The sequence below is a fragment of the Brachyhypopomus gauderio genome, chromosome 15 (assembly GCF_052324685.1).
Source record: "Brachyhypopomus gauderio isolate BG-103 chromosome 15, BGAUD_0.2, whole genome shotgun sequence".
Taxonomy (NCBI): Eukaryota; Metazoa; Chordata; class Actinopteri; order Gymnotiformes; family Hypopomidae; genus Brachyhypopomus; species Brachyhypopomus gauderio.
Window position 1 is genome coordinate 22157005 of NC_135225.1, and position 27887 is coordinate 22184891.

At 38.4% G+C, this 27887-nt stretch overlaps 1 protein-coding gene across 14 annotated transcripts in view; it reads left to right on the forward strand.

Annotated features, from left to right (window-relative positions):
• The window catches only part of lrrfip2 (leucine rich repeat (in FLII) interacting protein 2), a 69563-nt gene that overhangs the window by 33933 nt on the left and 7743 nt on the right, over window positions 1–27887 (forward strand). Inside the window, exons 8-23 of one of the 14 annotated variants that reach the window (XM_076974999.1) lie at window positions 1134–1181; window positions 1909–1965; window positions 4784–4876; window positions 4990–5043; window positions 5451–5498; window positions 5605–5661; window positions 6452–6517; window positions 6660–6773; window positions 7383–7427; window positions 7787–7921; window positions 10368–10439; window positions 11431–11601; window positions 22824–22916; window positions 23115–23207; window positions 27130–27231; window positions 27422–27554. In XM_076974999.1, coding sequence (XP_076831114.1) covers window positions 1134–1181; window positions 1909–1965; window positions 4784–4876; window positions 4990–5043; window positions 5451–5498; window positions 5605–5661; window positions 6452–6517; window positions 6660–6773; window positions 7383–7427; window positions 7787–7921; window positions 10368–10439; window positions 11431–11601; window positions 22824–22916; window positions 23115–23207; window positions 27130–27231; window positions 27422–27554 — 1381 coding nt within the window. The remainder of the gene's footprint in view (window positions 1–1133; window positions 1182–1908; window positions 1966–4783; window positions 4877–4989; window positions 5044–5450; window positions 5499–5604; window positions 5662–6451; window positions 6518–6659; window positions 6774–7382; window positions 7428–7786; window positions 7922–10367; window positions 10440–11430; window positions 11602–22823; window positions 22917–23114; window positions 23208–27129; window positions 27232–27421; window positions 27555–27887) is intronic. The other 13 variants (XM_076975002.1, XM_076975001.1, XM_076975000.1 and 10 more) reach the window with 13 other exon arrangements.

The window sequence follows — 27887 nt, forward strand, 5'->3', positions numbered from 1 at the left end:
CGTGTTGGTAAAGCTGTAAGAACTTTTAATACAACCAATCAAGCATTTAGCGAAATACCACCATAAACAACATGAAGAGTTTCTAAAGAAAACCAAAGACAAAAAGAAAGCTCCTACACAACTAACACTGGCAGAAACGTTTGCGAGGCGTGACAAACTGCCACTTTTTAAAATACAATTTACAATATTGATCGGAAGTTCAGAAAGCTGGATCGGGACATCCCTACAGGGCTGGCGCCAGAACATATACAGTGAGGGGGCGTCAAAAAAATTCGGGGGGGGGGGCGAACGTAAGTTGTTGAGCGGGGGGGGTTACACAATGCGTGTAACGATTGTCGAGCGGCCGAGGGAGCACCATGTAGCGATTGTTGTAAAATAAATGGGTCTTATTTTTTACATTGAGGGGGCGGGACACCTCGCCTGAGGGGGCGATGCCCCCATTCGCCCCCCCGTGGCGCCGGCCCTGCATCCCTAGTTTATACTGAGATGAACATCTGACTTCCAACATTTAGCTTTGTTAAAACTCTTGGTCCCCATAATATATTTGGTTTAATAGTCAAGTCAAATTTTTTATATATACCGCTTTTTACAACATGTTGTCACAAAGCAGCTTTACAGAGCTGAGGTGACAGTGGCAAGGAAAAACTCCCTAAGATTGCAGGGATTAGGAAGAAACCTTGGGAGGACCAAGACCTCCAATACACTAGTAACAAAACATCTGCAAAAACACCTGATTTCTTGTATAGTTGTTTAATAATAAGTTGTTTGTTTTGACTGTCATTGTAACCTCTTGGATTTTGAGTATAACCTATAACAGTATTTTGTGTAACATTTGTATATAGACAAGGGACTTTTTTGTGAATCATGCAAACATTTGGATATGACACTTGGCTATAAGCCTGATGCTTCTGGATGTTTCCAGGCAGTGTTTTATGCTAATTGCACTCTGTTCTTTAACATTTAAATACATATAATACAGGGCGCAATTCTTGTGTTTCCTAAATTTGCTAGTGAGAACGCAAGGCACAGAAAGGTATTTTCTGTGCATTTGTCAGCTTTAGCTGCATGCCAGTTGTTGGATATTTCTGTGAATTTCTCTGTGACCTGATTTCCATGACCTGCTCTCTTTGCAGTCTGATGGCCTCCTCAGTAGTTCCTCTTTGAAGAGCTCTCGTTCCACTGTATGTATAATTCACATGGTGAATTATTATGATTTTCATGACTGTCTTGATCATGATTGTCATAATCTTTCACTTTCCTGATGGATTATAACATCTGTTTTTTGTATATTATTACATTTTCAAAAGAGAGATGAAGTGATTTTATAGCGCAGTGCTCATACGCATTCTATTTTTTATTGAATGTAGTTATACTGCTCCAAAGGTATGATTATTTGATTAACTCTACTGAGCATACAGTCATGTCCACATAACTTTCTTCATGATTGGTCTGTTCATATAAAAGGGAGAGGCAGGTGGTCATTGTTGATGAAGTAATGGGATTTATTACTGGGATTTAAAATTTGCCTTTAAACTGCAATGCAACTGAACTCTGAGAGCTTTTAGTTAGCAGGAAGTCATTTTTTCCCTTCATCATGATAAACAAACAAAAATGTATTGATTGTGTTTTGGCTAGGTATAGTGATGTATTAATAAGTGTAGCAGCAGCCCTTTAGGGTATTTTCATGTATCATAACTATAAGCAGTAAAAGCCTTTTTGTTACCCCTGTTATTAATACTGGAAAGAAGCAGCTTAGCTTGTGTGAAAACCACAACTATTCGTTGTGTCATTTTGAGGAGATCTGTGTAATATCAAATCCTTTTTTGCTGGATTATCATGGGGATCAGTATTTTTACCCTTCAGTGTATCATCAAAGCAAGAGTTAACCATTTGCACTCTTCCTTGCAGAGCTCTGTGTATAATGATCTCCACAGGAAGTCTGATTCCAGTAGGAAAGATCTGCTGGTCAGTGGTTCTGACCTACATCCTGAGTATAAAATTCATTGATTAAAATTAAGTTTTTTTTCCCTGTTAGTCTGATTTTTTTTTGTTTATTTTGGTTTTAATGTGGGTATATGTCCTGTGTAAAAATACAGGCATTTCACAATCAATTTTCCTCAGTATTTTCCACTTTGATCTGCTGACTGCATTTGCAGTGGTGACTTTACTGTTTTTAACTGGATTAATATTGTGTGTGAATCCTTATATTTGCAGTTTTTCTTTAATAGTGTTCTTCTATAATCATCTAATCTGATACATTTTGATATTAGGATACAGCAGGATTAGATTATTCAATTTAACACAGTAATATAGTATGGAAGGAGTATCCTGTAGCTTGAAGATACACATTACACTAGGAGACATGCCTGCACCCTTATAAAGGAGAGAAAATACACAGAATCATTCATTTAGAGTTGTGGTTACGTCTTCATTATTAAACACACCGCAGTATCAACATATGTTGTGCATTCGTTCATCATATATTCATATTTCTTAGCATTTTGCTGGGCACCATTCAAAATTCCACATCAGACTGTTAGTGCTGGAGATTTCACTAACTAGCACACTAGCTTACGGTCTGAACCACCTTTGAATATATATGTATACAAAATGGCATCATAGAAGCTTTATCAATAGACATTGAAGATATGATTATTTTCAATTACTAGTAGATCAGCTTGCCAAAAATAAGTACAGATGCTGTGTACTCAGTGTATCAAGATTTTTAACATTGAGCATTGTTTGACTTTGCATTTCAAAATGTTTATCTGAATTGGTGTTCTGTAATCACTAATCCTCAGGTGCTTTCTAACCAGAAATATAATAATAAATCTGTGATGCACTTTGTGCTGAGATCTACTTCCATAGTAAGGAATTTAATAATAGTAATGACTGATGATGATGATAGTTTTTACTGTTAATGAACGCTTGGTGAAGATCTTGATTATTGCGTAGATTAACACAGGCTTGCCTGCCAGAGTTTGTTCAATAGCTAGTTAGTTATTGCATGAAAATAATATCATTTTGTTATATGCAAAATATGGACATACACTATATTGCCAAAAGTATTCACTCACCTTCCTTGACTCACATATGACGTTGGTCCACCCTTTGCGGCTAGAACATCTTCAACTCTTCTGAGAAGGCTGTCCACAAAGTTTAGGAGTGTGTTTATGAGGATTTTTGACCCATAGATTTTCAAGAAGTGCATTTGTGAGGGTCACATACTGATGTTGGATGACAAGGCCTGGCTCTCTGTCTCCACTCTAATTCATCCCAAAGGTGTTCTATGGGGTTGAGGTCAGGACTCAACTTCATCCACACCAGACTCTGCCATCCATGTCTTTATGGACCTTGCTTTGTGCACTGGTGCTCAGTCATGTAGAAGAGGAAGGGGCCAGCTCCAAACTGTTCCCACAAAGTTGGGAACATGGAATTGTCCAAAATGTCTTGGTATGCTGAAGCATTCAGAGTTCCTTTCACTGGAACTAAAAGGCCAAGCCCAGCTCCTGAAAAACAACCCCACACCATAAACCCTCTTCACCAAATTTTACACTTGGCACAATGCAGTCAGACAAGTACCATTCTCCTGGCAACCACCAAACCCAGACACATCCATCAGATTGCCAGTTGGAGAAGTGTGATTTATCACTCCAGAGAATGTGCCTCCACTGCTAAAGAGTCCAGTGGCAGCATGTTTTACACCACTGCATCTGATTCTTTGCACTTGGTGATGTATGGCTTGGGTGCAGCTGCTCAACCATGGAAACCCATTCCATGAAGCTCTCTGCACACTGTTCTTGAGCTAATCTGAAGGACACATGAAGTTTGGATGTCTGTAGTGATTGATTCTGAAGAAAGTTGGAGACCTACCACTTCGTGGCTGAGTTGCTGTTCTCAAACACTTTCATTTTTCTTATAATACAGCTGACAGTTGACTGTGGAATTTCACCACTGGATTTGCTGCACAGGTGGCATCCTATCACATTTCTATGCTAGAATTCACTGAGCTCCTGAGAATTACCCATTCTTTCACAGATGTTTGTAAAACAGTCTGCATGCCTAGGTGCTTAAATTTATACACCTGTGGCCATGGAAGTGATTTCGATAAATTGGATGGGTGAGCGAATACTTTTGGCAATATAGTGCATGTATGTAATCAGCTAAACTACTCCTCACACAAACATGCTATGCATATTGTACAGTATTTAAGAAGGTGCCAATAGCTTTTGGCTGATTGTTAAGCACATTTAACCTGATCTGTCTGCATAGAACATCCATTCACTGGGTGGTTGAGGTGTCTTCCATTTTATATACAGCATAACTTATGACACTGTGGAAATGGCTACTCCAGGGAAAACCCAAATTCTGTAACAAATGGAGCTAAATTCTAAATCAGACAGTTCACTTGTAAAATTGAGTTCAATAAAATGCAAATTTGACATTTTAGTTGCAGTTTACTTTCTGCATCCTTTCAGTATATTAAAATACTTTGCTTATTCTCTCATGATGGAACAATCATCTTCAGAAATCACCCTATATAAATGTCATCTCCTCTTGATGAAGAAATGGGAAAATAAATTTTACTTTAGACACTACCTACACAATTGTATTAATGTTTAACTTAACTCTAGTGGATATTTAGGGATCCTGCTTCCTCCTTTATTTAATCAAATTATTTTATTTTTTTTTACATCTTACAGCTTCATTATTACAAAATTTTGGCTTTTCTCTTTTGCATATTTACATTAAGTTAATCGCATTTCATGTGTCATCTCTTTAGACTGGATTGTATCATGACCAAAGGAACTATACCAGTCTAAAGAACTCAAAGCCGCCTCCTCTCTCTTCCACTGTTTCTACCTATCAGCCACGGGTCTGTCCTTTATCTTTACTGGCCACATACATCCACATAACTGGAGTGTTTGAGTGTTTATAGATTCCTAACTGTGTCCCAGGTACTCTTAACTCATACACGTCTCCTCACAGGCCACGCCCACGCCCCCCACAGCCTCCACAGGTTTGACACGAAGCTACAGCTTGGTCAGTTTTTTACTTCAGTGCTTTTTGCATGCAGGAAGCCCAAACTGAAAGAGTACTCGTATATCAGACTGAAAAAGTACTCAGATTCTTGTTTCAGATATCGGATTGAAGGTGTGTTATGGGAATGGGGGCAGAAACCAAAGTAATCTATGGTAATTTTGTGTGGCTTTGGGACTCCACAGAGTACCAAGGGCAGTGGCATATGATTCTTCTGTGCAGGTTTAATTTAAGCACTGTTTGAAGCAAATGTCAGGTTGTCCATTGATTAAAACCACAATGCTTTTACTTGTTTTCATTGTCTATCTTGCATATTAAAGATGGAAAGTATGAGATGGAAAGAAGAAAAAAAGCAAATTAATTTGATGTATTAGGGTTTTAATAGTGTTATTCCACTGTTGTGCCCTTAGGCTTCAATATGTGATGATGGTCTCTGTGGCTCATACAGTTCCAGAGCTGTAAGTGTTGCTAGTATCCAGAATAACCGTATGTGCAATATGATGTCAACGCTGTAAGACAAAGTATCATTTGGAAGGTGTCTGAATGGGATGCTTGTGCCCACAGCCCTCAGAGTGCAGCTGGTACTCCTCGAGTGCCAGCTCCACCCGCAGTAGTCCAGCGGTAAGCACTCCGCACAGTGCTTCGCATCCATGTACCTGCTAACAAGCCTGTACAAGCACAGCATGCAGCTGCACATTGTGAACACACTCACAAGGGTTGCATCAGTAGATTAGAGGGCTTTAATATCTTTTTCTCTCTTTTGTTTCTTCTTTTTTATTGTCATCAAAACATTGGGATCTAGTTTAACCACTGGAGTTCAGTCAAACGTTTGTGTTATTTGTAACAAGCATTATGTACTGGTTATGCAGAATGCAAGTGTTTGTTAAAGGCAGTCTGAGAACCATGGCATTTTCAAAACTGCACACTCACCTGTTTGCATGCAGTAGTCTTTCTATAAGTGAACTGAGCTCGATGAGCCATGTTCGAAAAAGTCTGCATACTTTTTCAGAGACATGCTGGTGTAATTTTTATAGATGCATGTGCAACCAAATTCTGAGTGGACATGCATTGTCGTTATGAATGAGAAAGAAGATCTCATGTACCTTATGATCTGTAGCTATCTGGTTAGGCACAACTGTCCAGCTGTAAATGTGAGATTTTTTATTATGTATGTGTTTATAACTGTTGTGAAATAACTAATCAGGAGATGTCTGTCAATACTGTTGTGCAAACTAAATGGCAGCATGAATTTTTCATTGTATTTTTACTACCTGTGCAGTGAGCTTTTGTTACGTGTTGTATATTATGCGTATGTCTCATACACCCTCTGAATATTAGGGGAATCTGTATTATACTTGTTTATTTATCTGTTTGTCTGTTCATTTGTTCATTCAATCATTCATTCTCCCAGTCCTCCTCTGATGACGACTCCTCTAGTACTGTGTCTCAGAATCACCGCAGGAGAAGGGATAGTGTGGTGAGCCATCAGGGACATTATCACATCCAGCACTATGACCAATCACTGGACTAAATTGAATTTAGTTGTGATTGCTTAATAAGAAACAGAAAAAAAGAAACAGGCCTTTTCAACTGTGTTTTACTTTGCATTTGCTTTTTAGTCATCTGAACTTTCTGACATTAGTGCAACAGCTGCTGACTATTTCAGCCGCTCAAATCGCAGGGGCAGCATCGTCTCTGACTTAGACGATCTGAGCATCCCAGATCTGGACAGTGTAAGTGGTCGTGTGACCTGCTGCATGCTGCGGTGTGTTCACCAGTCAGCTTCAACCTATCTTCATGTGTGCAGAGGTTTTGGAGTCCTGTCTACACTTATGATAACTTCAGTATTTACTAGCTATCACATTGTTTGAAACTAATAGTAATGTGCATGCACACAACCACATTGTGTTGATTGGAGTTTTGTGTGCATAAATGAATCTGTAATAATTTAGCCAAAAAAAATATACTGAAATTGTGAATGATTAAGATGCTTGCATTGTTGAGTCTTAGAGGATGAGTCTCTAGTAATCAGGTTTGTGAAAGGTTTGACAAAATCAATGTTTGCATTAACCAAGTGTCTTGGGGTGTGGATTTTTCCTTGTTTGTGTTTGTGCGTTTTGGAAAATCTGTTATTGCAAATCATTGCACTATAAATGTCAATTTACAGATTGGTGATCCTTTGCACTGTGTGGAAAAAATATATGCTTATAAAGCAGTTCATAATCAAAAAGCAATTCACCTTCCATTTCTAATTATACTTTTTGCAGGTAGACAGGACTGGAATTTATTTTGGTCTCAGATTGAAAATGGACACTAAAGATTTTTCATCCTTTTTCTTCTAGTTGGAAGAGAAGTCTGACAAGCAGTTCTCAGATACATTCAGTCGGGTGAGTACCACCTCCTTGTGGAATTATACTGTGAATAGAAAAAGTGAAACGAAAACTCAGAAAGAGAACATGCAAGTTAAATGAGGTGAATGGCCTTTGAAAATTAACCAGAATTAAGAAATAGTTAAGAGATTAGTTTTCTAGGCCAATAATTAAGTAGTTGCATGAAATATTATATAGTAATGGGGAACAATTTACAGCATCCAACAGATGTTTTAGCATTTTAGAACATTACTGTGGAAAGTAATCACAGTTTTTGTTTACCTATAAATTAATTCAGTCTTTATGAAAGTCATTCTGCAGAAGACTGGGATTCTCTTAACAGTGTATATATGAATCTCTAACCTTGTCTACTGCAGCCGTCCTCTCGATGTGCCACTCCAGGCCTTTCTGCAGCTGCTCTGGCCTCTCTAGGTGGCACATCCTCCAGGCGGGGCAGTGGTGATATGTCCAGCGTAATTGCTGACCCAGAAGCCTCAATTAATGAGCTGAGGGTAAGGCATGAACTCTCTTCCAAATTCTTTACATTTTTATATACGATATATATATCGTATATATATATCGTGTGTATATACACACACACACACACACACACACACACACACACACACACACACACACACACATCACAAATACTAAATACAAGCTACAAGCAAGAAATGTATGGCATTTTGTAATTCCAGTGTGAAACCTGAGCATTTTGTAAAAATAAAAAATAAATAAAAAATAACAACTACCATTAAATAAAATATATGAGCAAATCCTAACCAATCAATCATATATTTTAAACATACACTTACCGGCAACCTTATTAGGTACACCTGTCCAACTGCTCATTAACTCAGAATGGGGAAGAAAGGTAATTTAAGTGACTTTGAACATGGTGTGGTTGGTGATGCCAGACGAGCTGGTCTGAGTATTTCAGAAACTGCTGATCTACTGGGATTTTCATGCACAATTATCTCTAGGGTTTACAGAGAAATTAGGGATGCACCGAAAATTCGGCCACCGAAAATTTTCGGCCGAAATGGAAATACTTTCATCACCGAAACAACACGGCCGAAAAAATGTGTTGTGATGACGCAAACAAAAATCGCCACCTGCACGCGATTATTTGGATAAAGGCTAGCAAAAAATTTTTCCAGTGATGGCGCCAAGGCAAAAGACATTACACCAAAAATTATGGAATTCGTTGCCTTAGACGATCAGCCGTTCTCTGTCGTAGAGGATGTGGGATTTCGTAGGCTAATAGAGCACATTGAGCCCCGTTATGTTTTGCAGGGCAGACGACATTTCTCAGAAGCGTGTTTACCTGAGCTGTTTAATGTTGTTGCAACTCACGTCACGTTTTTATGAGAGAATTTATATTTATCTTTCAGGCCAGTCAGTTATAATTAAATTTAACTCGTATAAAATACATATATTTATCCTCTCAGATAAAAACGGTCTGCAAGCGAGTTAAATTTAATTAGTGGTCGGCCCTTGTCAGCGTTATCGCCGTTAACGGCCCACCACTAATTTTATTTTATAATATGCATTACTGTAATGTCAGTGCTAAATAAATATTTTCAAATCAAATTTTGTAGTTGATTTATTCTTTGAAAAGCAATGCCTTGATTTTAGTGAGGTTAGCCAAAAATCCAATGTTACTAATAATTTGCATAATGTATTTCGGTGTTTCGGTTTTCGGCTTTCGGCCTTGGTTTCCTCATTTTCGGTTTTCGGTTTCGGCTAAGAATTTTCATTTCGGTGCATCCCTAAGAGAAATGTCAGAAAATATCCAATGAGCGGCAGTTCTGTGGGCACAAATGCCTCATTGATGCCAGAGGTCAGAGGAGAATAGCCAGACTGGTTTGAGTTGATAGAATGGCAACAGTAACTCAAATAACTAGTCACTATAAACAAGGCATGTAGAAGATCATCTCTGAACGTACAACACGTCGGACCTTGAGGTGGATGGGCTACAGCAGCAGAAGACCACACTGGGTGCCACTCCTGTCAGCTGAGAACAGGAAACTGAGGCTACAATTCACACAGGCTCACCAAAATTGGACAATAGAAGATTGAAAAAATGTTGCTTGGTCTGAAAAGTCTCGATTTCTGCTGCGACGTTCAGATGGTAGGATCAGAATTTGGCTACATGAAAGCATGGATCCATCCTGCCTTGTATCAATGGTTCAGGCTGTTGGTGGTGGTACAATGGTGTGGAGGATATTTTCCTAGCACACTTTGGGCCCATTAGTACCAATTGAGCATGGTGTCAACGCCACAGCCTACCTGAGTATTTTTGCTGACCATGTCCATCCCTCAAAACCTTCCTGTTTAGATCTGCATTTAGTTAGGGAATTTGTGATTTATCATTTTATTCTATTTAATTATTTAAACATTTAATTTAATTGGTTTCTTCTATTTATTTTTTTTATATTTGTCATATTTTATTGTTTGGTTTTCTGTTTATTTTAATAATTATTTCTAAATTCTGTAACTTTGATTTGCATGTGTGTATTAAAGGTGCTATACAAATAAATTATTATTTATTAAATTTTTAAATCTATTTATTTATTTATTTATTACTTTGATAGCCACTTCAAAATTGCATTCTTTTATTTTAAGCCACTCTTTGTTTGCTTTTAAACAGCCAGAGTGAGAAATCTGTCAAAATTAAAGCCAGTGTGTTTTTTGGGGTGTGTGTGTGTGTGTGCGCACACGCACGTGTGTTAAGCTGTCTGTGAATACCTTTGTATTGTGTCATACTTCTTTGTCAATTAACACTTTCTGTAACTGGTGCTGTGTCTGTGAATATTGGTGTATGTGGATGACCAGATTTAAACGCTTTAAAATGCAGTGGTTCAACTTGGACATCGTGTGAATTCTTCCCATTTATTCTCCTGCCCTTTACCTTCATATTCACTCTGGTCACTCCTTCAATTTCCTCAACAGGACATCTATGACCTAAAGGACCAGATTCAGGATGTAGAGGGGCGATACATGCAGGGGCTTAAAGAGCTGAAGGTAGAGGGGCCTGGGCTCAGTGCATGCTATCTCTTCCTCCTCTGAGACCCCACTAACCCCTCAAGCCCTCTGCACTCTCACCCTTCTTACCCCTGCCCTGTTTTTCACTCCTTGTGTGAAAGCATGAGCCTTGCATGAATCGATCTATTTGGTCCTTTATATATATATATATATATATATATATATATATATATATATATATATATATATATATATATATATATATATATATATTTTTTTTTTATATATAAATAAATAAAATATTATACATATCTATATATATATATATATATATATATATATATATATATATATATATATATATATATATAATATACATTATATACAAAAATAAATTATATATATACACCAGAGTGTGTAGTAAGGTGAGTGCTCTGGGTCTACCTAGAGTAAAAATGATCGTGTGAGACCTTGTTTTGATGATGTGTGCTGCAAGAGGCATGACTTGATGCCCCACTCCGCTCTCCTCAATGTAGTGAGAGCAGGGTTAGCTTTCTGACCTGACTGGCATGTTTAACACTACAGTTCTTAGCGTTTGTACTTTTTACCTGTTCTGGTATACAGCTTCCATTTTGAGTGTTGTGACTTTTCACATTCATTTCACACCCTTGTGAAATAACTAGTGAAGAAATATGCAGTAAACTTGGAACTTTACACATAAACTAATAAATCTTAAGAGATATGTTACTCGGGTATATTTCAGAAACCACTGAAAGTCGATGGACTAAATTGCTATATTATGGCAAGGGCACTACATGTTTAGCTAGTTTTTATGTCATGTCTGGCCTTACTTATCAGTTTATATTGTGTAATTCTATTCAGCAATCTATTATTACTCTTTAACCAAACGTTCCAGCTACAGTATTTGTTGTAATTGTTGTACTCTTTTGGGTCCATCTTTGAAGTCACATATCAATTGTTGTGTCTTGTATCGTTATTTTATAATGGCCAATTCTTGTACACCTTGCAGGAGTCTCTCTCAGAAGTGGAGGAGAAGTACAAGAAGGCCATGGTGTCTAATGCACAACTTGACAATGACAAGACAAACCTCATCTACCAGGTCGACACGCTTAAGGATGTTATTGAGGAAATGGAAGAGCAAATGTCAGAGCTACGCAGAGAAACTGAGGAAAAGTCAAAGGTACATTTGCACCTGTACATACTGCTCAAAGCGTAGTAGTCCAGTAGTAGGCATTACATTGACTCTTAGGATGTGTAATGTCAAAAATAATAGAACTCCACAAGTGTGTATACGATCCATTTTAAATAAAATTAGGAGTTGATGAAGTTGCCCCCATATGTTTCCCTTATGAAACCCAATGCCTTGCAGAAGTAAGTAGCTATACCCTTAAACAGTCACCAGATTAATCTTGATTACAAATGACAATGATATTTTGGTTTTGGTCAGAAAACATTCAGTCTTGATTAACGATGCTGTACTAAACCTAGACTGACCATGTATGTTAATAGAATTGGGTACTAGTTTTATCTCTGATGTGGATTAATTAGCATAATTTGCTCTGACTTAGTAGTGTTGCATAGTAGTGTTTTTGGAAAATGACTGTGACATTCTACACATGGACTTAGTTTCTAACTGAAACTAACAGAAGCAAAATTCTGATGACTACAGTCATATGTTGTCACAAAGCGCTTTACAGGATTTACAAGGTTAACAATACTATGGGTCCAAATCCCTAATGAGCAAGCCAGAGGCGACAGTGGCAAGGAAAAACTCCCTAGATGGTGGGGAATAGGAAGAAACCTTGGGAGGACCAAGACTCAAAAGGGAACCCATCCTCCATTGGGCGGCCCGTTAACACAAATGACAAATTACACAAAAACAAATTATACAGACGAATACACAAGTCACAAACAAATCACACAATCAGGCTAAGTATAAGGTAACTAGAATGAAAGTTCTGGGTGTTGATATTGTCAATGTAAATGTCTTGTGATGAACGCCAGGTTTTCATTCCGTGTCGGAGTGATGATTCTGGTATTGTAGGCTCCGACTGCAGTGTTACTCCCCAGGTGAGGAAAAGATATGTGATGTGGTAAATATGTAACAGATTATTCAAAGGCCAAACTAAACGGATAAGTCTTTAGTCGAGTTTTAAACATTGAGACTGTGTCTGAGACCCGAATAAAGGCAGGAAGATTATTCCACAGTTGTGGAGCAGAAAATGCTCTTCCACCTGCTGTGATCTTTTTGATCCTAGGAACAGTTAATAAGCCTGCGTCCTGTGAACGAAGTGAACGTGCTGGGTTGTAATGATCAATAAGTTCACTAAGATACTGTGGAGCTAAGCCATGCAGCCATATTATATGTTAATAAAAGTATTTTATAGTCAATACGGAATCTAACTGGCAGCCAGTGTAATGACGATAGTACAGGACTAATGTGATAAAAAATATATATATATATTTTTTAAACAAGCATTATAGACAAAGTTGGATACATAAAACTATATACATATCATAAATGAAAAAAATAATAATAAAATAAAATAAAAACACATCCAAAAACTAAATAAAAGAAATGCAGTGATCAGCCAAGAGACTCAATAGACATTCAACCTTCTGTTACAATCTCACATTAAAAATACTCTTTTGAAGAATCCTTTTCCAAAAATCTGTAAAATGTTCCCCAGATGTTCCAGAATTGATATGATCTATTTTTAGTAGCAAATGTTAATTTTTCCAATGCCATAGTCTGAGACAACGATTTCAACCAATGACCCACTGTTGGTGGTTCCATACTCTTCCAATTACAAGTTATATTATGTTTTGCGTGAAGGAGACATATGTTGATCAATTTTTTATTCGTATTTGAAAGTATCATGCTTTCTGGAAATAAACCTAGAATGCATAATTTGGGGCACAGGGGTATTTCAGTTGAGATGATCCTTGATGTAATTTCAATAACATTCCGTGATCAAATTTTTTAGTTTTTGTTAAAACTCGCGCTGCTGCATTCTGAACCAGCTGGAGTTTGTTTATCGATTGACCAGAACATCCAGCTAGAAGACTATTGCAATAATCTAGATGAGAGGATATGAATGCATGGATTAGTTTTTCCGCATCACTAGTATTTAATATGTTTCTAATTTTAGCAATGTTGCATAAGTGAAAGAACGCTACCCTAGTTACGAGAGATCTGGGTCTATTGTGACACCCAAGTTCTTTACCGCTGCGCTGAGGGTTATAGTAAAGGAATGTAGATTCAATGCTACATTACGTATCTTGTCTCTCGCTGCCCTAGACCCAACTATTATTAGCTCTGATTTATCTGGATTTAGTGCTAGAAAGTTACACGCCATCCAATGTTTTATCTCTTCTACACACTTCTCGATTTTACTGTTTACACCTAAATTACCGGGTTTAGCCGATAAATATAGTTGGGTGTCGTCTGCGTAGGAGTGGAAACTGATGTCGTGCTAATGCATAGTCTCGCCTAAGGGTAACATGTAAAGTGTAAATAGAAGTGGTCCTAGGACTGTCCCTTGTGGGATACCATATTTAACCTGCAAAGATTTAGATGTTTTATTATTAACACTTACACATTGGAAGCGGTCGGTCAGATATGATCTAAACCAGGAGAGTGCAACTCCTTTAATACCTACCGTGTTTTCTAGTCCTTTAATACCTACCGTGTTTTCTAGTCGATCCAGCAAAATGTTGTGGTCTACAGAATCAATCAATCAAATTTTATTTATACAGCGCTTTTTACAACAGTTGTTGTCACAAAGCAGCTTTACAAGTGCCGAGTCCTAGCCCCCAGTGAGCAAGCTAAGGGCGACAGTGGCAAGGACAAACTCCCTGGTTTTTTTTTTTGCATGAGGAAGAAACCTTGAGAGGAACCAAGACTCAGGGGGGGAACCCATCCTCCTCTGGTCAACACCGGTCTCCATGACAACAACAACAATTTAGACAGAAGGAAATATAGAAAAGCAAAAAGATGTAGTAATGTCCATCTTGGTGTAGGCATCCAGTTAGGAGGTGGCCGGCCCAGGATGGATCGCTTGTCTCTCCTCATCTCATTATTCCTCAAGCAGGCGGGCAGCCATGTGGAAAAAATAAAACAGGGAAAATTAGCTCTGTATGAGGACATATATAGGACAGGTGAAATTATAAACATTTCTGGAGTGTGGCAGCAACTCCGGCATTAAGTTTAATTATTAAAGCCTAGCTAAAAAAAGGCAGACCCATTAGGTAACATAGACTTGGGGGCATTCTGAGACAATGGCATCCATCCACTGCACTGTCAACAACTTGAGTGACCACGAGCGATGACAGCACCAGCGCCACAGTCTACCATAAATCCCTTCACCTATGAACCCCTGGATCTGTACCTTTATCTAAGGGGGGGTATTAATTATCAAACGCTAAACTAAATAAGTGGGTTTTCAACCTAGACTTAAAGATTGTGACTGTGTCAGAGTCCTGGACACATTTAGGAAGATTATTCTAAAGCTGGGGGGCCTTACAAGAAAAGGCTCTTCCCCCTGCTGTTACCTTGTTAATTTTTGGAACTAATAAAAGACCAGCACCCTGTGATCTTAGTGGACGTGGGGGTTCATAAGGTATTGGACTGATATGCTGAAATTTTCTAGTTCTGGTCAGAACCCTGGCTGCTGCATTTTGAACTATTTGAAGTTTATTTAGATTCCTATTTGAACATCCTGACAGTAGTGAGTTACAGTAATCTAATCTGGAGCTAACAAAGGCGTGCATCAATTTTTCTGCATCATCCCGTGATGATGCATTTCTTAACTTGGCAATGTTGCGGAGATGTAGAAAAGCTATCCTAGTAGTATTATCTATGTATTTATCAAATGGTTTTTGGCTACTGTGCCAGGTGTAATGGGGTAGTAGTGTTGTCAAAAAAATTGATATATCGATATGTATCGATACTGAACATTCTGAAACGGTACAATACTCGTTTCCCTTAAGTATCGATTCTTTTTACATAAAATGCGCTTTCGTTTGACCCACCCAAGCTGCCGTAATGCACAGGACAGTTTGTAATGCTAGAATGGCAGCTAAAGCAAACACAGTGCTGTTGGATTCGAAGCAGATACAGATAGAAAACCGAAGGACATGAACAAGCCAGTTTGCAAGCGGTGCTTTTGGAACATTTCAACGAAGGGCGCTAAAGCCTGGTTGAGTGACCATAGCGCTCGACTCCGCGCGAACCTCCGCGAGCGGTGGAGGCTTTATACTTTCCACTTTGCAGTGTTGTCCGAAACTATATGTGGTAGTATAAAAGAAACACCCCTCAAAACAGGGGAATGAATACTTACCTGACGAATTTTAATGCTGCTTTGTGTTTCAGGTTTGAAAAGTGCTGCAATTTAGGCTAAAGTACTTGAAAATGTTGAAATTGTAACTACTTCGTTTCACAACAAATATCTGTCTGACTGAACAGTTTTCTTGTATTACATTAACAAATACGAGCCTCTTGTAATTCCAGGATGAAACATGAGAGAACGTGAAGACGTTAAGATTGAGCGTTTTGAAAATAAACAACCATTAAATAATGTGATTAAAAGCGCAATATTTCGAATCATTTCGAGTATATGTATAAATATTTAACTTAATTAAGTTTAACGTGCTGGGAAATATTGGTACAAGCGCTTGAATTGAACCCTGCAAACATGACTGTTCATTGCTCTGAGGCGTGGCGCGCGCGAAGTTACAAAATTCGAGAGGTGCACGACCTCGCGTGCGCCGCGCTTCAGCGCGATGAACAAAGTCATGTTTGCAGGGTTCATACACCTTGTGGAATTCAAACACTTGTATGTCACTTTCAAGGTCCATTTCAATATTTCCCAGCACGAGCAAAGACACTTTGTCAGACGTTCAAAAGACGTCCACTGAAAAGCGAGAACGAAAGTTTTAGCGACGTCTTTTTTAAACGTCTATTACTGCCGTTCAGTTGCAGTTTTTGCACGTCCTGACATCCAATAAAGGTCCTAGTCAGACGTTCAGATAGAAAACTCATCATAGACGTTCATGTTAAGTTAAAAGGTTGTCCTAGTCACACTGTCAGATTTTGAACCAGTTTTGAACGTCCACCAGACATGCAAAAATGGGTCTGGACTGACTGACGTGATACAGACTTAATTTTAACGTCTTTCTGACGCCGCATGTTTGTTGGGATAAGTTAAATATTTATACATATACTCGAAATTATTCGCTTTTATCACATTATTTAATGGTTGTTTATTTTCAAAACGCCCAATCGTAACGTCTTCACGTTCTCTCATGTTTCATCCTGGAATTACAAGATGCTCGTATTTGTTAACACAAAAGAACTGTTCAGTCAGACAGATATTTGTTGTGAAATGAAGTTACAATTTCAAGCATTTTCAAACACAAAGCAACATTCATTTGTTTGTTTATAAAAAAATAAAAAGGCTTTAAAACGGAAATTAGCACCGTATCTGACTTTGGTATCGAATTTCAATATTTTTTTTAAGTATCGTATCGAAGTTGTAATTCTTAGTATCGTGACAAGCCTATGGGGTAGTCTGCAAAATTAAGCATTAGATCTGGAATTTTCTGTCTTGAGGCCTTAGGGCCCAGGAGGAGAACTTCTGTTTTGTCCTCATTAAGTTGGAGGAAGTTTAGAGACATCCAGCATTTAATATCTCTTACACAGGCCTCAATTTTTCCTAAACTGAGTTTGTCATCCGGTTTGGCTGATATGTAAAGTTGGGTGCCAATGGTAGCATATATAATGTAAATAATAGTGGTCCTAAAATGGAGCCTTGTGGGACCCCATATTTAACTTTTGTATGTTTGGATGGAATATTATTGAGCTCTACAAACGGATAGCGATTTGTTAAATAAGAGTAAAACCATGAAAGGGCTGTGCCTGAGACTCCAACCCAGCATTCTAACCGCTTTAGCAAGATCCTATGATCAATTGTGTCGAAAGCTGCATTAAGATCAAGAAGCACTAACAGTGATACATAGCCTTGATCTGAAGCAAGGAGGAGATCATTTGTTAACTTGACTAATGCTGTTTCAGTACTGTGATGGGGCCTAAAACTGGATTGGAACTTTTCAAATATGTGATTCCTATGCATACTTAGCCTCACTGATAGAGAAAAATAAAAACAATCCTAGATTTCTTTTCAATACTATTTCTAAACTAAGCAGGCTCAGAACCTCAGATTCCAGTAAACCTCACTAGTAATGTATTTATAGATTTCTTTGATAATAAAATAGAAAATATTAGACAAAATATAAAACCTTTTATTAGCAATACAACTGGTGTGTCATCTGGTTTGGTTGATACTGATTTAAATTGCATACTGGGAGAAAAACTTGATGCTTTTCATCCACTCCCACAATCAGAATTAGAGAAAATAATTTCTTCCTTAAATTGTACTACCTGCACACTAGACTCGGTTCCCTCAAAGTTATTAAGAGGTATTACCAGCTGTAACTGAACCTCTTCTAACTATAGTTAACTCATCTATTACAATAGGTCACATGCCCAAATCATGTAAATTAGCAGTTATTAAACCTCTGATCAAGAAACCAAATCTTGATCCAACTGTGCTATCTAATTATAGACCCATTTCAAACACATTTATATCTAAGATCATAGAAAAAGCTGTTGCCCAGCAATTATGCCTATATCTGCTGAGCGTGCTTTAGTGAGTGCCCGTTTGTATTCAACAATGCTATCCTTCCAGGCACAGTGGAATACTTCCAACTTAGTATATCGCCATTTCCGCTCTAATTTACGTGCTATTTGTTTTAAGTTTCTAGTTTGGTCAGTGTACCACGTGGCGAGCTTTTTGGATCTAGCCTTTTTATATTTGAGTGGAGCTACTGTATCTAGAGTTGATCTGTAGGTATTCTCTACGCAGTCGGTTAGACTATCTAACTCTCCTGGATCGGATGGTGAGTGGGCTAAAGCAGTTAAGTCTGGGAGGGTTACAATAAACTGTGTTGCTGTTGATGAATTTATCAAGCGCTTTATACACTGCCGAGGAGACGAGCGGGTATTTATGTTAAGATGAAGCTCGAATTGGACTAAATAGTGATCAGAGATTGCTACAGTTTGCGGGAGTATACTTATATTATCTACATCGATACCCAGCGTTGGGATTAAATCTAGGCTCTCAAAATCTAGGTATCAAAAGCTGCGCTAAGATCTAACAGTATAAGGAACGAGATGAGCCCATTATTGGACGATATTAGTAAATCATTCACTACCCTGAGTAAAGCTGTTTCAGTGCTGTGGTTCGGTCTAAATCCTGATTGGAACTTTTTATGGATACTATTTGATTGGAGATAATGGTTTAACTGATTGTAAACTGCTTTTTCTAGAATTTTAGAGATAAATGGGAGATTAGAAATTGGTGTATAGTTGGCTAGAATCTCCGGATCGAGATTCTGTTTTTTAATCAAGGGTCTAATTACGGCGCATTTTAATTGTTTGGGCACATATCCTAGGTTAAGGGAACTGTTAATCATATTAAGTAAGGGCCCTGCAATAGCTGGGAGTAGGTCTTTGAATAGAAGGTTTGGAACTGGGTCGAATATACATGATGTAGGCTTAGACCACATATGTCAAAGTCAAGGCCCGCGGGCCAGGTCCGGCCCGCGAATTGATTATCTATGGCCCCCTGGATGATATTTAATTACTATTAGAACCGGCCCGCAGGCCACAGCCGCCCGATGGTGTTTTGCACGCACAAACACTACATTCCCCACAATGCAACGGTAGCCCGCGAAGTCACTGCAGCGCGCACAAGCGGCGAGGGTCTGCGCGGCGAAGACAGTAATTGCACTGGCTCCGCCCGTGCGCGAGGGCGTCGCACGCTGTCTATTCGCAAGGTCGTGCACCTCTCGAATTTTGTAACTGCGCGCACCAGTTAAACTTAATTAAGGTAAATATTTATACTAGGGGTGGGACGCGATCAAAAAAATTAATCGAATTAATTGGAAGCTTTGTAATTAATTAATCGAAATTAATCGCATTTTAATCGCATTTCAGTATTTAACATGAGAAATATTAATTTAAGTTTGAATGATGAATAAATCAATGAACATAATCATAAACTTCAACATCTTGTTTATTTTTCCACCAGTCTACTACATAGACCAATAGATGAGTGCAGAAAACAGTTCAGAACACTGGAAATTCTGACCAAAAATGTTGTTTAATTTTGGAAGTTTTGCTCAGGATATTGGAAGAATTGAAGTAAATCAGAAGATGTTTTTTAATTCCATTTTAGATGGTATATTTTTCTTTAATTTCCCAGGCCTCTGCCACAGGGATCTCCATAGTGCCTAGAAGTGGTCTTCTGCATGCTCAAAGCAAATGACTGGATCTTCATCATCTATAGATTCATCATCTATAATATGAGCTGTCACACCAAGATCATTCTTGTTGCTAACAGAGGTCCAGTGATCCCCAGTCAGAGCCACATTTGTGGCGCTCTTCACAATAACCTGTTATACTTCCCTTTCCTCATCATACAGCTGCTGGATTTTCTTCGGAAAAGTTAGACTATCGCATCGCCAAAATTCGAAAAAACTGGATGGAAAAGGGTTTTTCGCATAAACGATGACGTATCATGCCTCAAATCATGTGGTTCTGTACATGATCGCGATGTAAAGATGGCAAATGCATGCAAAAACAGTTCTGGAGAGAGCAAAAATTGAATTTAACTTCTCCATGTATAGAAAAGAAAAAGAAAAAAATGTTTCAAAACCTCAACGTGCAAAAATGCGTAACTGCCAGATGGACGTAAAACCACTATTGTTTTGGCGTCCTCTCACGTGATCTAAAGTTTATTCGCACAACTGTAATGAATGGAAACAAGGCTTAATTCGCATTTTTTTCTGCCGAAACTTGGAAATTGCGCATTATTTTTTCGAAAGGTTTGGATGTGCAGCGCTTCTTGTAAGCCTTTATCTTCGACCACAGAGAGCGAACAACAATGCAAATAATATGAAGCGTCATGTATAAACGCGTGCGGAGTCGCGCGCTGCGGTCACTCGCGAAAGTTTAATCCAGTCTTAATGGTCCAATGAAGGTAATTTAAAAACCAGGGGTGGGTTTCCCAAAACATTCTTAGCGCTAAGTACATCTTAACCTCGTACGTATGAACGAGGTTACGAAGTACTTAGCGCTAAGAACGTTTTGGGAAACTCACCCCAGGACATTTCCTCACTTAAAAAAAAACCCGCGACGACCGGGACAGGATGTGAAATACGGACATGTCCCGGGAAATACGGACGTTTGTTCACCATATCGTACTAGGAATACATTTAGCAGCTAAGTGATCATTACTGACCTGCGCATTAGCCCCAACATGTTTTGCGTTGAGGTGGTAACGAAGGGTGGAAGTGCTCCTGTGATAAGCGAACTCCTTCCTACATAAAGTGCAAATAACACTATTTTTGTTTGTACTTCCATCTGGAAGTTTCTTATATTTAAATTTCCCATTCTCGTGCACGGAGAAACATTCCACGGTGCAAAAGTGTCTCATGCGTTAAAATGCGTTAATATTTTTAGTGCGTTAATTTTCCTGTAATTAATTAATCGAAATTATTGCGTTAAAGTCCCACCACTAATTTATACATATAGTTGAAATGATTCGAAATAATTCGCTTTTTTATTCACATTATTTAATGGTGGTTTATTTTCAAAACGCCCAATCTTAACGTCTTCACTTTCTCTCATGTTTCGTCCTGGAATTACAAGAGGCTCGTATTTGTTAACGTCATACAAGAGAACTGTTCAGTCAGATAGCTATTTGATGTGAAACTAAGTAGTTACAATTTCAAGCATTTTCAAGTACTTTAGCCTAAATTCCAGCACTTTTCAAACCTGAAACACAAAGCAACATTAAAATTCGTCAGGTAAATGTTCATTCTCCTGTTTTTGAGGGGTGTTTCTTTTTACTACCACATACCATTTCGGACAACACTGCAAAGAATGTGACGCGGAAAGTATAAACGTTTGCGGAGGTTCGCGCAAGGTGGGCGGAGTCGAGCACTACGGTCACTCGCAAAAGTATAAACCTAGTTTCATCAGCAGACAGAGCAGATATCAATGTTCAGCTATGCCCTCCTCAAAAATTGCTAAACGTAAGGTGGACACTGAGAACAGGGGGTTTCAAGCCAGGTGGGAGGCAGAGTACATGTTCACGGAGGTAAAAGGTAAACCTATGTGTCTTCTGTGTGGAGAAAGTTTGGCTGTTATGAAAGAATATAATCTAAGAAGGCACTATCAAACGTCTCAGAAACACAAAGACAAGAATTACTGACTGAGCCATAACAAAATATTGCTTTATTCATTTAATGTACAGGACATATGATTTTTCTTTGAAGCAAGTTTGTTTTTATCTGTTTGCCTGTTGAAAAATGTTTTCACTTGAAATTACTGGCATTAAATAATATACACTGTGCAATCATTTCAATATGTTTTAATAAACATTGAACCAGTCCGGCCCTCGGCTTGTAGCAAATTTGGTTTTTTGGCCCTCTGTGTATTTGACTTTGACATCCCTGGTCTAGACAAAGCCTGTCTCAAAACCCAATGCCAGGGCAAGAAGAGGAATTGTGAAGAAAGCCACAGAGAAACCGGTAATAACTTTGAAGGTGCTTCGGTTCAGTGGTTCAGACTTGTTAAGGTGAACCAGTAAGTGATATAAAGAGCTCTCCATACCATGGGATTGTATGGAAGGGTAACGAAGCCATTAGTGAAGAAAAAAACACATCAAAGCGCTTGTGGAATCTGCCAGGAAACTGAGCTGAACCCTGACCAAGATGGAGCCAATCTGCCAGAAATGGCCAAAGATCAGCCATTTCTGATCAAATGTTGAAGTCATTTACTCCAACAGATATCCAACTCCTGCTAAATGTTTATTTGTTTTAGATATGTGAATAATGAATTTTTACTTTGAAAATGTACTTTAGATTTATTGTAAGATGCTCTTATTGTCCAAGTGTTATTTGTAATCCAGATGTATCTCATGACTTTTAAGGGGTGTGAAAGCTTTGCAAGGCACAGTATATAAGCTCTGCAAAAAATTATAGGAGTTTTCCTAAATGATGGAACATTTGCCACCCACGGTGGTAGCATTTTAAGCTTTTAGGAATTACAGAAAGAAGCAAAATGCTTATAGAAACCTTCTGATGCTTTCTTAGACATCACAGTATAATAAAGAATCACTGTAAGATCCACTTAGCTGACTACTACTATAAAGCTTTGGATATAACCAGAGAGTATTGTGTAGAAGTTACCATGAGGAAAAACAAATCATTTGTTTAAAGCTCTTTATCAGATTGAGATCTGTAACTATTGTGATAATTTTTCTTGTTTCACAGGAATTAGAGAGGCAAAAGCACACATGTGCGGTCCTACTACATAAACAGGAGGAGCTAAAGGACGGCATCCGCCAGCGAGATGAACTCATTGAGGTGATTGTTCTACCTCACTCCCTTCCTTCCACATATTAGAAGCAGCTACGCACCATGCAGTCATGCTTATTACTTGGGTCCTTTCTCTTGGTAATGTATCCTGTCCTGCATTTATTACCATTTACTTTCTTGATTCCTCATTGCCTTTCCTGATTCTACTCTTCCTCCTCATTCCTTCATGACTCAATACCATTGTAGGAGAACCAGAGCATTCATCTCAAGTTAGATACCCTCACCAGAGAGGTGTTTGACCTGCAAGAAACTATTAACTGGAAGGACAAAAAAATTGCGGTATGAAGATGGAAAAGTTCTAAATGATGAGAAGTAACAGACTGCTACTGACAACATTTCACCTAGAATTGTAAAATGAGTCATACTCTCAGTAGAAACGTTGACAAGCTTGTTCTAAACTACATTAATTATAGCAGTTGGTTGCCAGGTCTTCTGTGACAACAATTTTATTAGTAGTCTGATTAATCTCATCCATAGTAGTACCTTGCAGACCTAGTTTTTGAAGCACACAGGTAACCAGAGTGTAATAACATGCATGCAGAAAGTGTTTTGCTGACTTTTATTAGAATGTAAACTTCTAAAATGTAAACATTTAAACTGAGTTTATGTGGTGGTAAATGTTAAACTAAATCTCAGCAGATTTCAATATTCCAGTTATCCCTAGTTGGTAATAGCTATTTTCTGGTAAATCAACCAAGACCACTGCTCTCAAACATGGATAACAAAGCCTTTTACTGCTCCCTGTTTTAATAGTGCTCAAAAACATTTTCCATTAAGCTGAAGTTCAAGACAATGACATGGTTAAAATACATAAATCACGTCTGCTATAACACATTAATGAACACATTGCTTCTTTAAGGTTTCTCTAATGTAAAGAATTTAAGGTTTGGCTGGTGTGTGTGTGCGTGTATGTACATACACATATTTTATATATATATATATATATATATATATATATATATATATATATATATATATATATATATATATATATTAGTGCTGTCAATTCCGGGTGCCGCGATTAAAAGTCCTCACTTTTATCAAGCTTGCTAGATTTTCTAATTAGCAATCCAGGTAAAATTAGTGGAATCAACACAATCTAGGAAGCCTGAGCAAAATCCTGGTGAGGACTTTTAATCGCTGCACCTGGAATTGACAGCAATAATATATATATACATATATATATATATAAGATCAGTGGGGAACCGTCAGGGCCCTCTACGCCCTCTCATTATATATATATATAATTGTCCAATTTTGTTTTATCCACTTAGTTTTACAATCGACATCTAAACAATTACAAAATTATAAGCAAATAAATTATTCAACCGTGTCTATTCAATCTGTGTTGGAAGGTGAGGGGTTAAGTGGAAGCCTGTGAGCCTGTGTGTCCCCCTATCAGGACTGTGATGCCCGCTGTTCGTTTACAGAGGGCCTGGCAGTTATAATTCAGTGCAATACCAGTTTCAAATGACAGTAAAATTGACCAATCGTATCTTCCCTCTTAGTGGGCGTGCTTAACTGTATGATAATTTCCGCCCGCTGTGGCAACGCTAGCTGTCGTTAGCCTACCGCCGCTAGCTAGTTTCGATTCATTCCTTTGACGTCCTCATTTACATATTCCGCTTCCGAGAACCACGGAGCTCTGAAACCTTATTTTGTTTGGAAACTTATTTTGCTTAACAAGTTATCTAGTACAAATGTTATTGTTTATTGCGTTTCTAAAGCTATACTGTCGTCTCGGTTTTTTCTTTATTCTTTATTGCAGTTTATTAGGAGAGGAAAAACATTTTTTTCGGGGGGGTAGCGGGCCCAGGTTTAATACTGATATATATATATACACTACCGTTCAAAAGTTTGGGGTCACTTAGAAATGTTCTTATTTTTGAAAGAAAAGCTGTTTTTTTTTTTTTTTTTTCCTCAATTTGGCTAACATTAAATGCATCAAAAATACACTATACATTATTAATGTGGTAAATGACTGTTCTAGCTGTACACATCTGGTTTTTAATGCAATATCTACATAGATGTATGGAGACCCATTTCCAACAACAATCACTCCAGTGTTCTAATGGTACATTGTGTTTGCTAACTCTGTAAGGAGGCTATTGGATCTTTAGAAAACCCTTGAAAACCCTTGTGCAAGTAGGTTAGCACAGCTGAAAACAGTTTTGCTGATTAGATAAGCTATAAAACTGACCTTCCTTTGAGCTAGTTGAGAATCTGGAGCATTACAATTGTTGGTTCGATTAAACTCACAAAATGGCCAGAAAAAAACAACTTTCAATTGAAACTCGAGTTGAAACTATTCTTGTTCTGAGAAATTAAGTCTATTCCATGCGAGACATTGCCAAGAAACTGAAGATTTCCTACAATGGTGTGTACTACTCCCTTCAGAGGAGAGCACAGACAGGCCCCGCTGCACAACTGAACAAGAAGACAAGTACATTAGAGTCTCCAGTTTGAGAAATCGACGCCTCACAGGTCCTCAACTGGCAGCTTCATTAAATAGTACCCGCAAAACGCCAGTGTCAACGTCTACAGTGAAGAGGCGACTCCGGGATGCTGGCTTCAGGGCAGAGTGGCAAAGAAAAAGCCGTATCTGGCTAATAAAAGAAAAAGATTATTATGGGCAAAAGAACACAGACATTGGACAGAGGAAGATTAGAAAAAAGTGTTATGGACAGATGAATCAAAGTTTGAGGTGTTTGGATCACACAGACGAACATTTGTGAGACGCAGAACAACTGAAAAGATGCTGGAAGAGTGCCTGACACCATCTGTCAAACATGGTGGAGGTAATGTGATGGTCTGGGGTTGCTTTGGAGCTGGTAAAGTGGGAGATTTGAACAAGGTAAAAGGGATTTTGAATAAGGAAGGCTATCACTCCATTTTGCAACACCATGCCATACTCTGTGGACAGCGCTTGATTGGAGCCAATTTCATCCTGCAACAGGACAATGACCCAAAGCACACCTCCAAATTATGCACAAACTGTTTAGAGAAGAAGCAGACAGCTGGTGTTTTATCGGTAATGGAGTGGCCAGCGCAATCACCAGATCTCAACCCCATTGAGCTGTTGTGGGAGCAGCTTGACTGTATGGTACGAAAAAAGTGCCCATCAACCCAATCAAACTTGTGGGAGCGGCTTCTGGAAGCATGGGGTGAAATTTCTCCAGATTACCTCAGCAAATTAACAGCTAGAATGCCAAAGGTCTGCAATGCTGTAATTGCTGCTAAGGGAGCATTCTTTGACGAAAGCAAAGTTTAAAGTAGAAAATTATTTCAAATAAAAAAAAAAACATTATTTCAACCTTGTCAATGTCTGGACTATATTTCTATTCATTTTGCAACTCATTTGATAAATAAAAGTATGAGATTTCAGGGAAAACACAAAATTGTCTAGGTGACCCCAAACTTTTGAACGGTAGTGTATATGTATATAATATATATATATATATAACTTTTAGAGCTTATCCACTGTGTTGTGTGTGGGTATTCAGAAACCAGATTGAACAGAATACCTACCGCCACTGAAACTTCTGCGTCATGTCATATAGCGCTATCAGATTTTACATTCCACTTTCTGCAGGTTAAGGCAGGAGTTTGTATGTTGGCAGACTGTGACAAAAATGGGCCTTGATCAGACATTCTTCTTTCTTTTATTCTTTTGAAGCTGAGAAGTCATAATGAGTAGCATTAAAAAGGCTTTTGGATCTCATATAATCTCTGCAAGGCAGCGTCTTGGAGTAATATTTGCTGACAGTTTCTTTGCCAGATCTTCATCCACTTCACTTGAGTTAACTGACTAGGAACTTCTATGCAGTGTCAACTAGGTTATAGGTTAGGCCCTGTTAGCATTTTCATTGATGGTGAGAGGAGACATTCATTACTACATTTATACATTCATAACCCAATAACTGCCCTGCTGTTTTAGAAAAATGCCCCATCACAATTAATCTATAGCCTAAGCCCCCCAACAATAATGGTTACGCCATTAGTATGAGTTTTAGTTGCCTGACTTGCATGTGTTGCTGTCTTGTTCTGCCCATTGTTCTTTGCTTGCCACTGTGTGTGCGTCAACAAACCTACTTTCCTTCTTTGCATGCTGACCATTTTGTCTTGCCCGCGTCTCTGTGACTTCTCTTTTCCACTTCTCCTCATGCCTCTTGTTTCTTTCCCTGTCCTGCTGTTTGGCCAGGCCTTAGAGAGACAGAAAGAGTACTTTGATTGCATTAGGAATGAGAGGGACGAGCTCAGAGATGAGCTGGCTGACCTCAAGGGGAAATCCAAATCAGGAGAGGTATGTGAGGGAAACAGCCTACGTTGTCTTAACAGCCGTGCTGCTTTCATTATGGCTTTATTTTAAAAGCTTTCCCCTGTGGCCTTAAGATAAATTGTAAAGTAAAGTAGAAAATATTTAAGATCAAGGAATATTTTTCTCCAATCAAAGTGTTTGTGTTCTCCAGTTTTCTCCTTTCCTCTCCCCACAGAAACATGGGCTGGTCATCATTCCTGAGGGCACACCCAACGGAGATGTGGACCATGAGCCTGCCACCTCAGCCATCACTCTAGTCACACAGGAGGCTGCTCAGGTTCTGGTGTCTGCTGGAGATGGACCTCTTGGTAAATCTTAAAGGGTGTTTCAGTACATTCATGGTTTTGTTGTATTGATATTAAGAATTTAAACCCATTAACTGCCTCTCAGACCTTTAAGAGCTACTGAGTGTGGACGTTATGTTGTTGTTAGTGTGGTCCATAGAGCCTAACAAGGGTTAAAGCCGTGAGAAGACATTTACAAAAAGAAGTGAGAAGAGTAAAATTTAAGGGCAGAAATGGTCTTTTGTCTTAACCTTATGGAGTCAAAAACAAATCCACATAAACAACATGATGGACTAAAATCCTATATACTAAAAAGGTATTTTGTGTGAATTACTGTTTCACAATTGCAAGCTATGG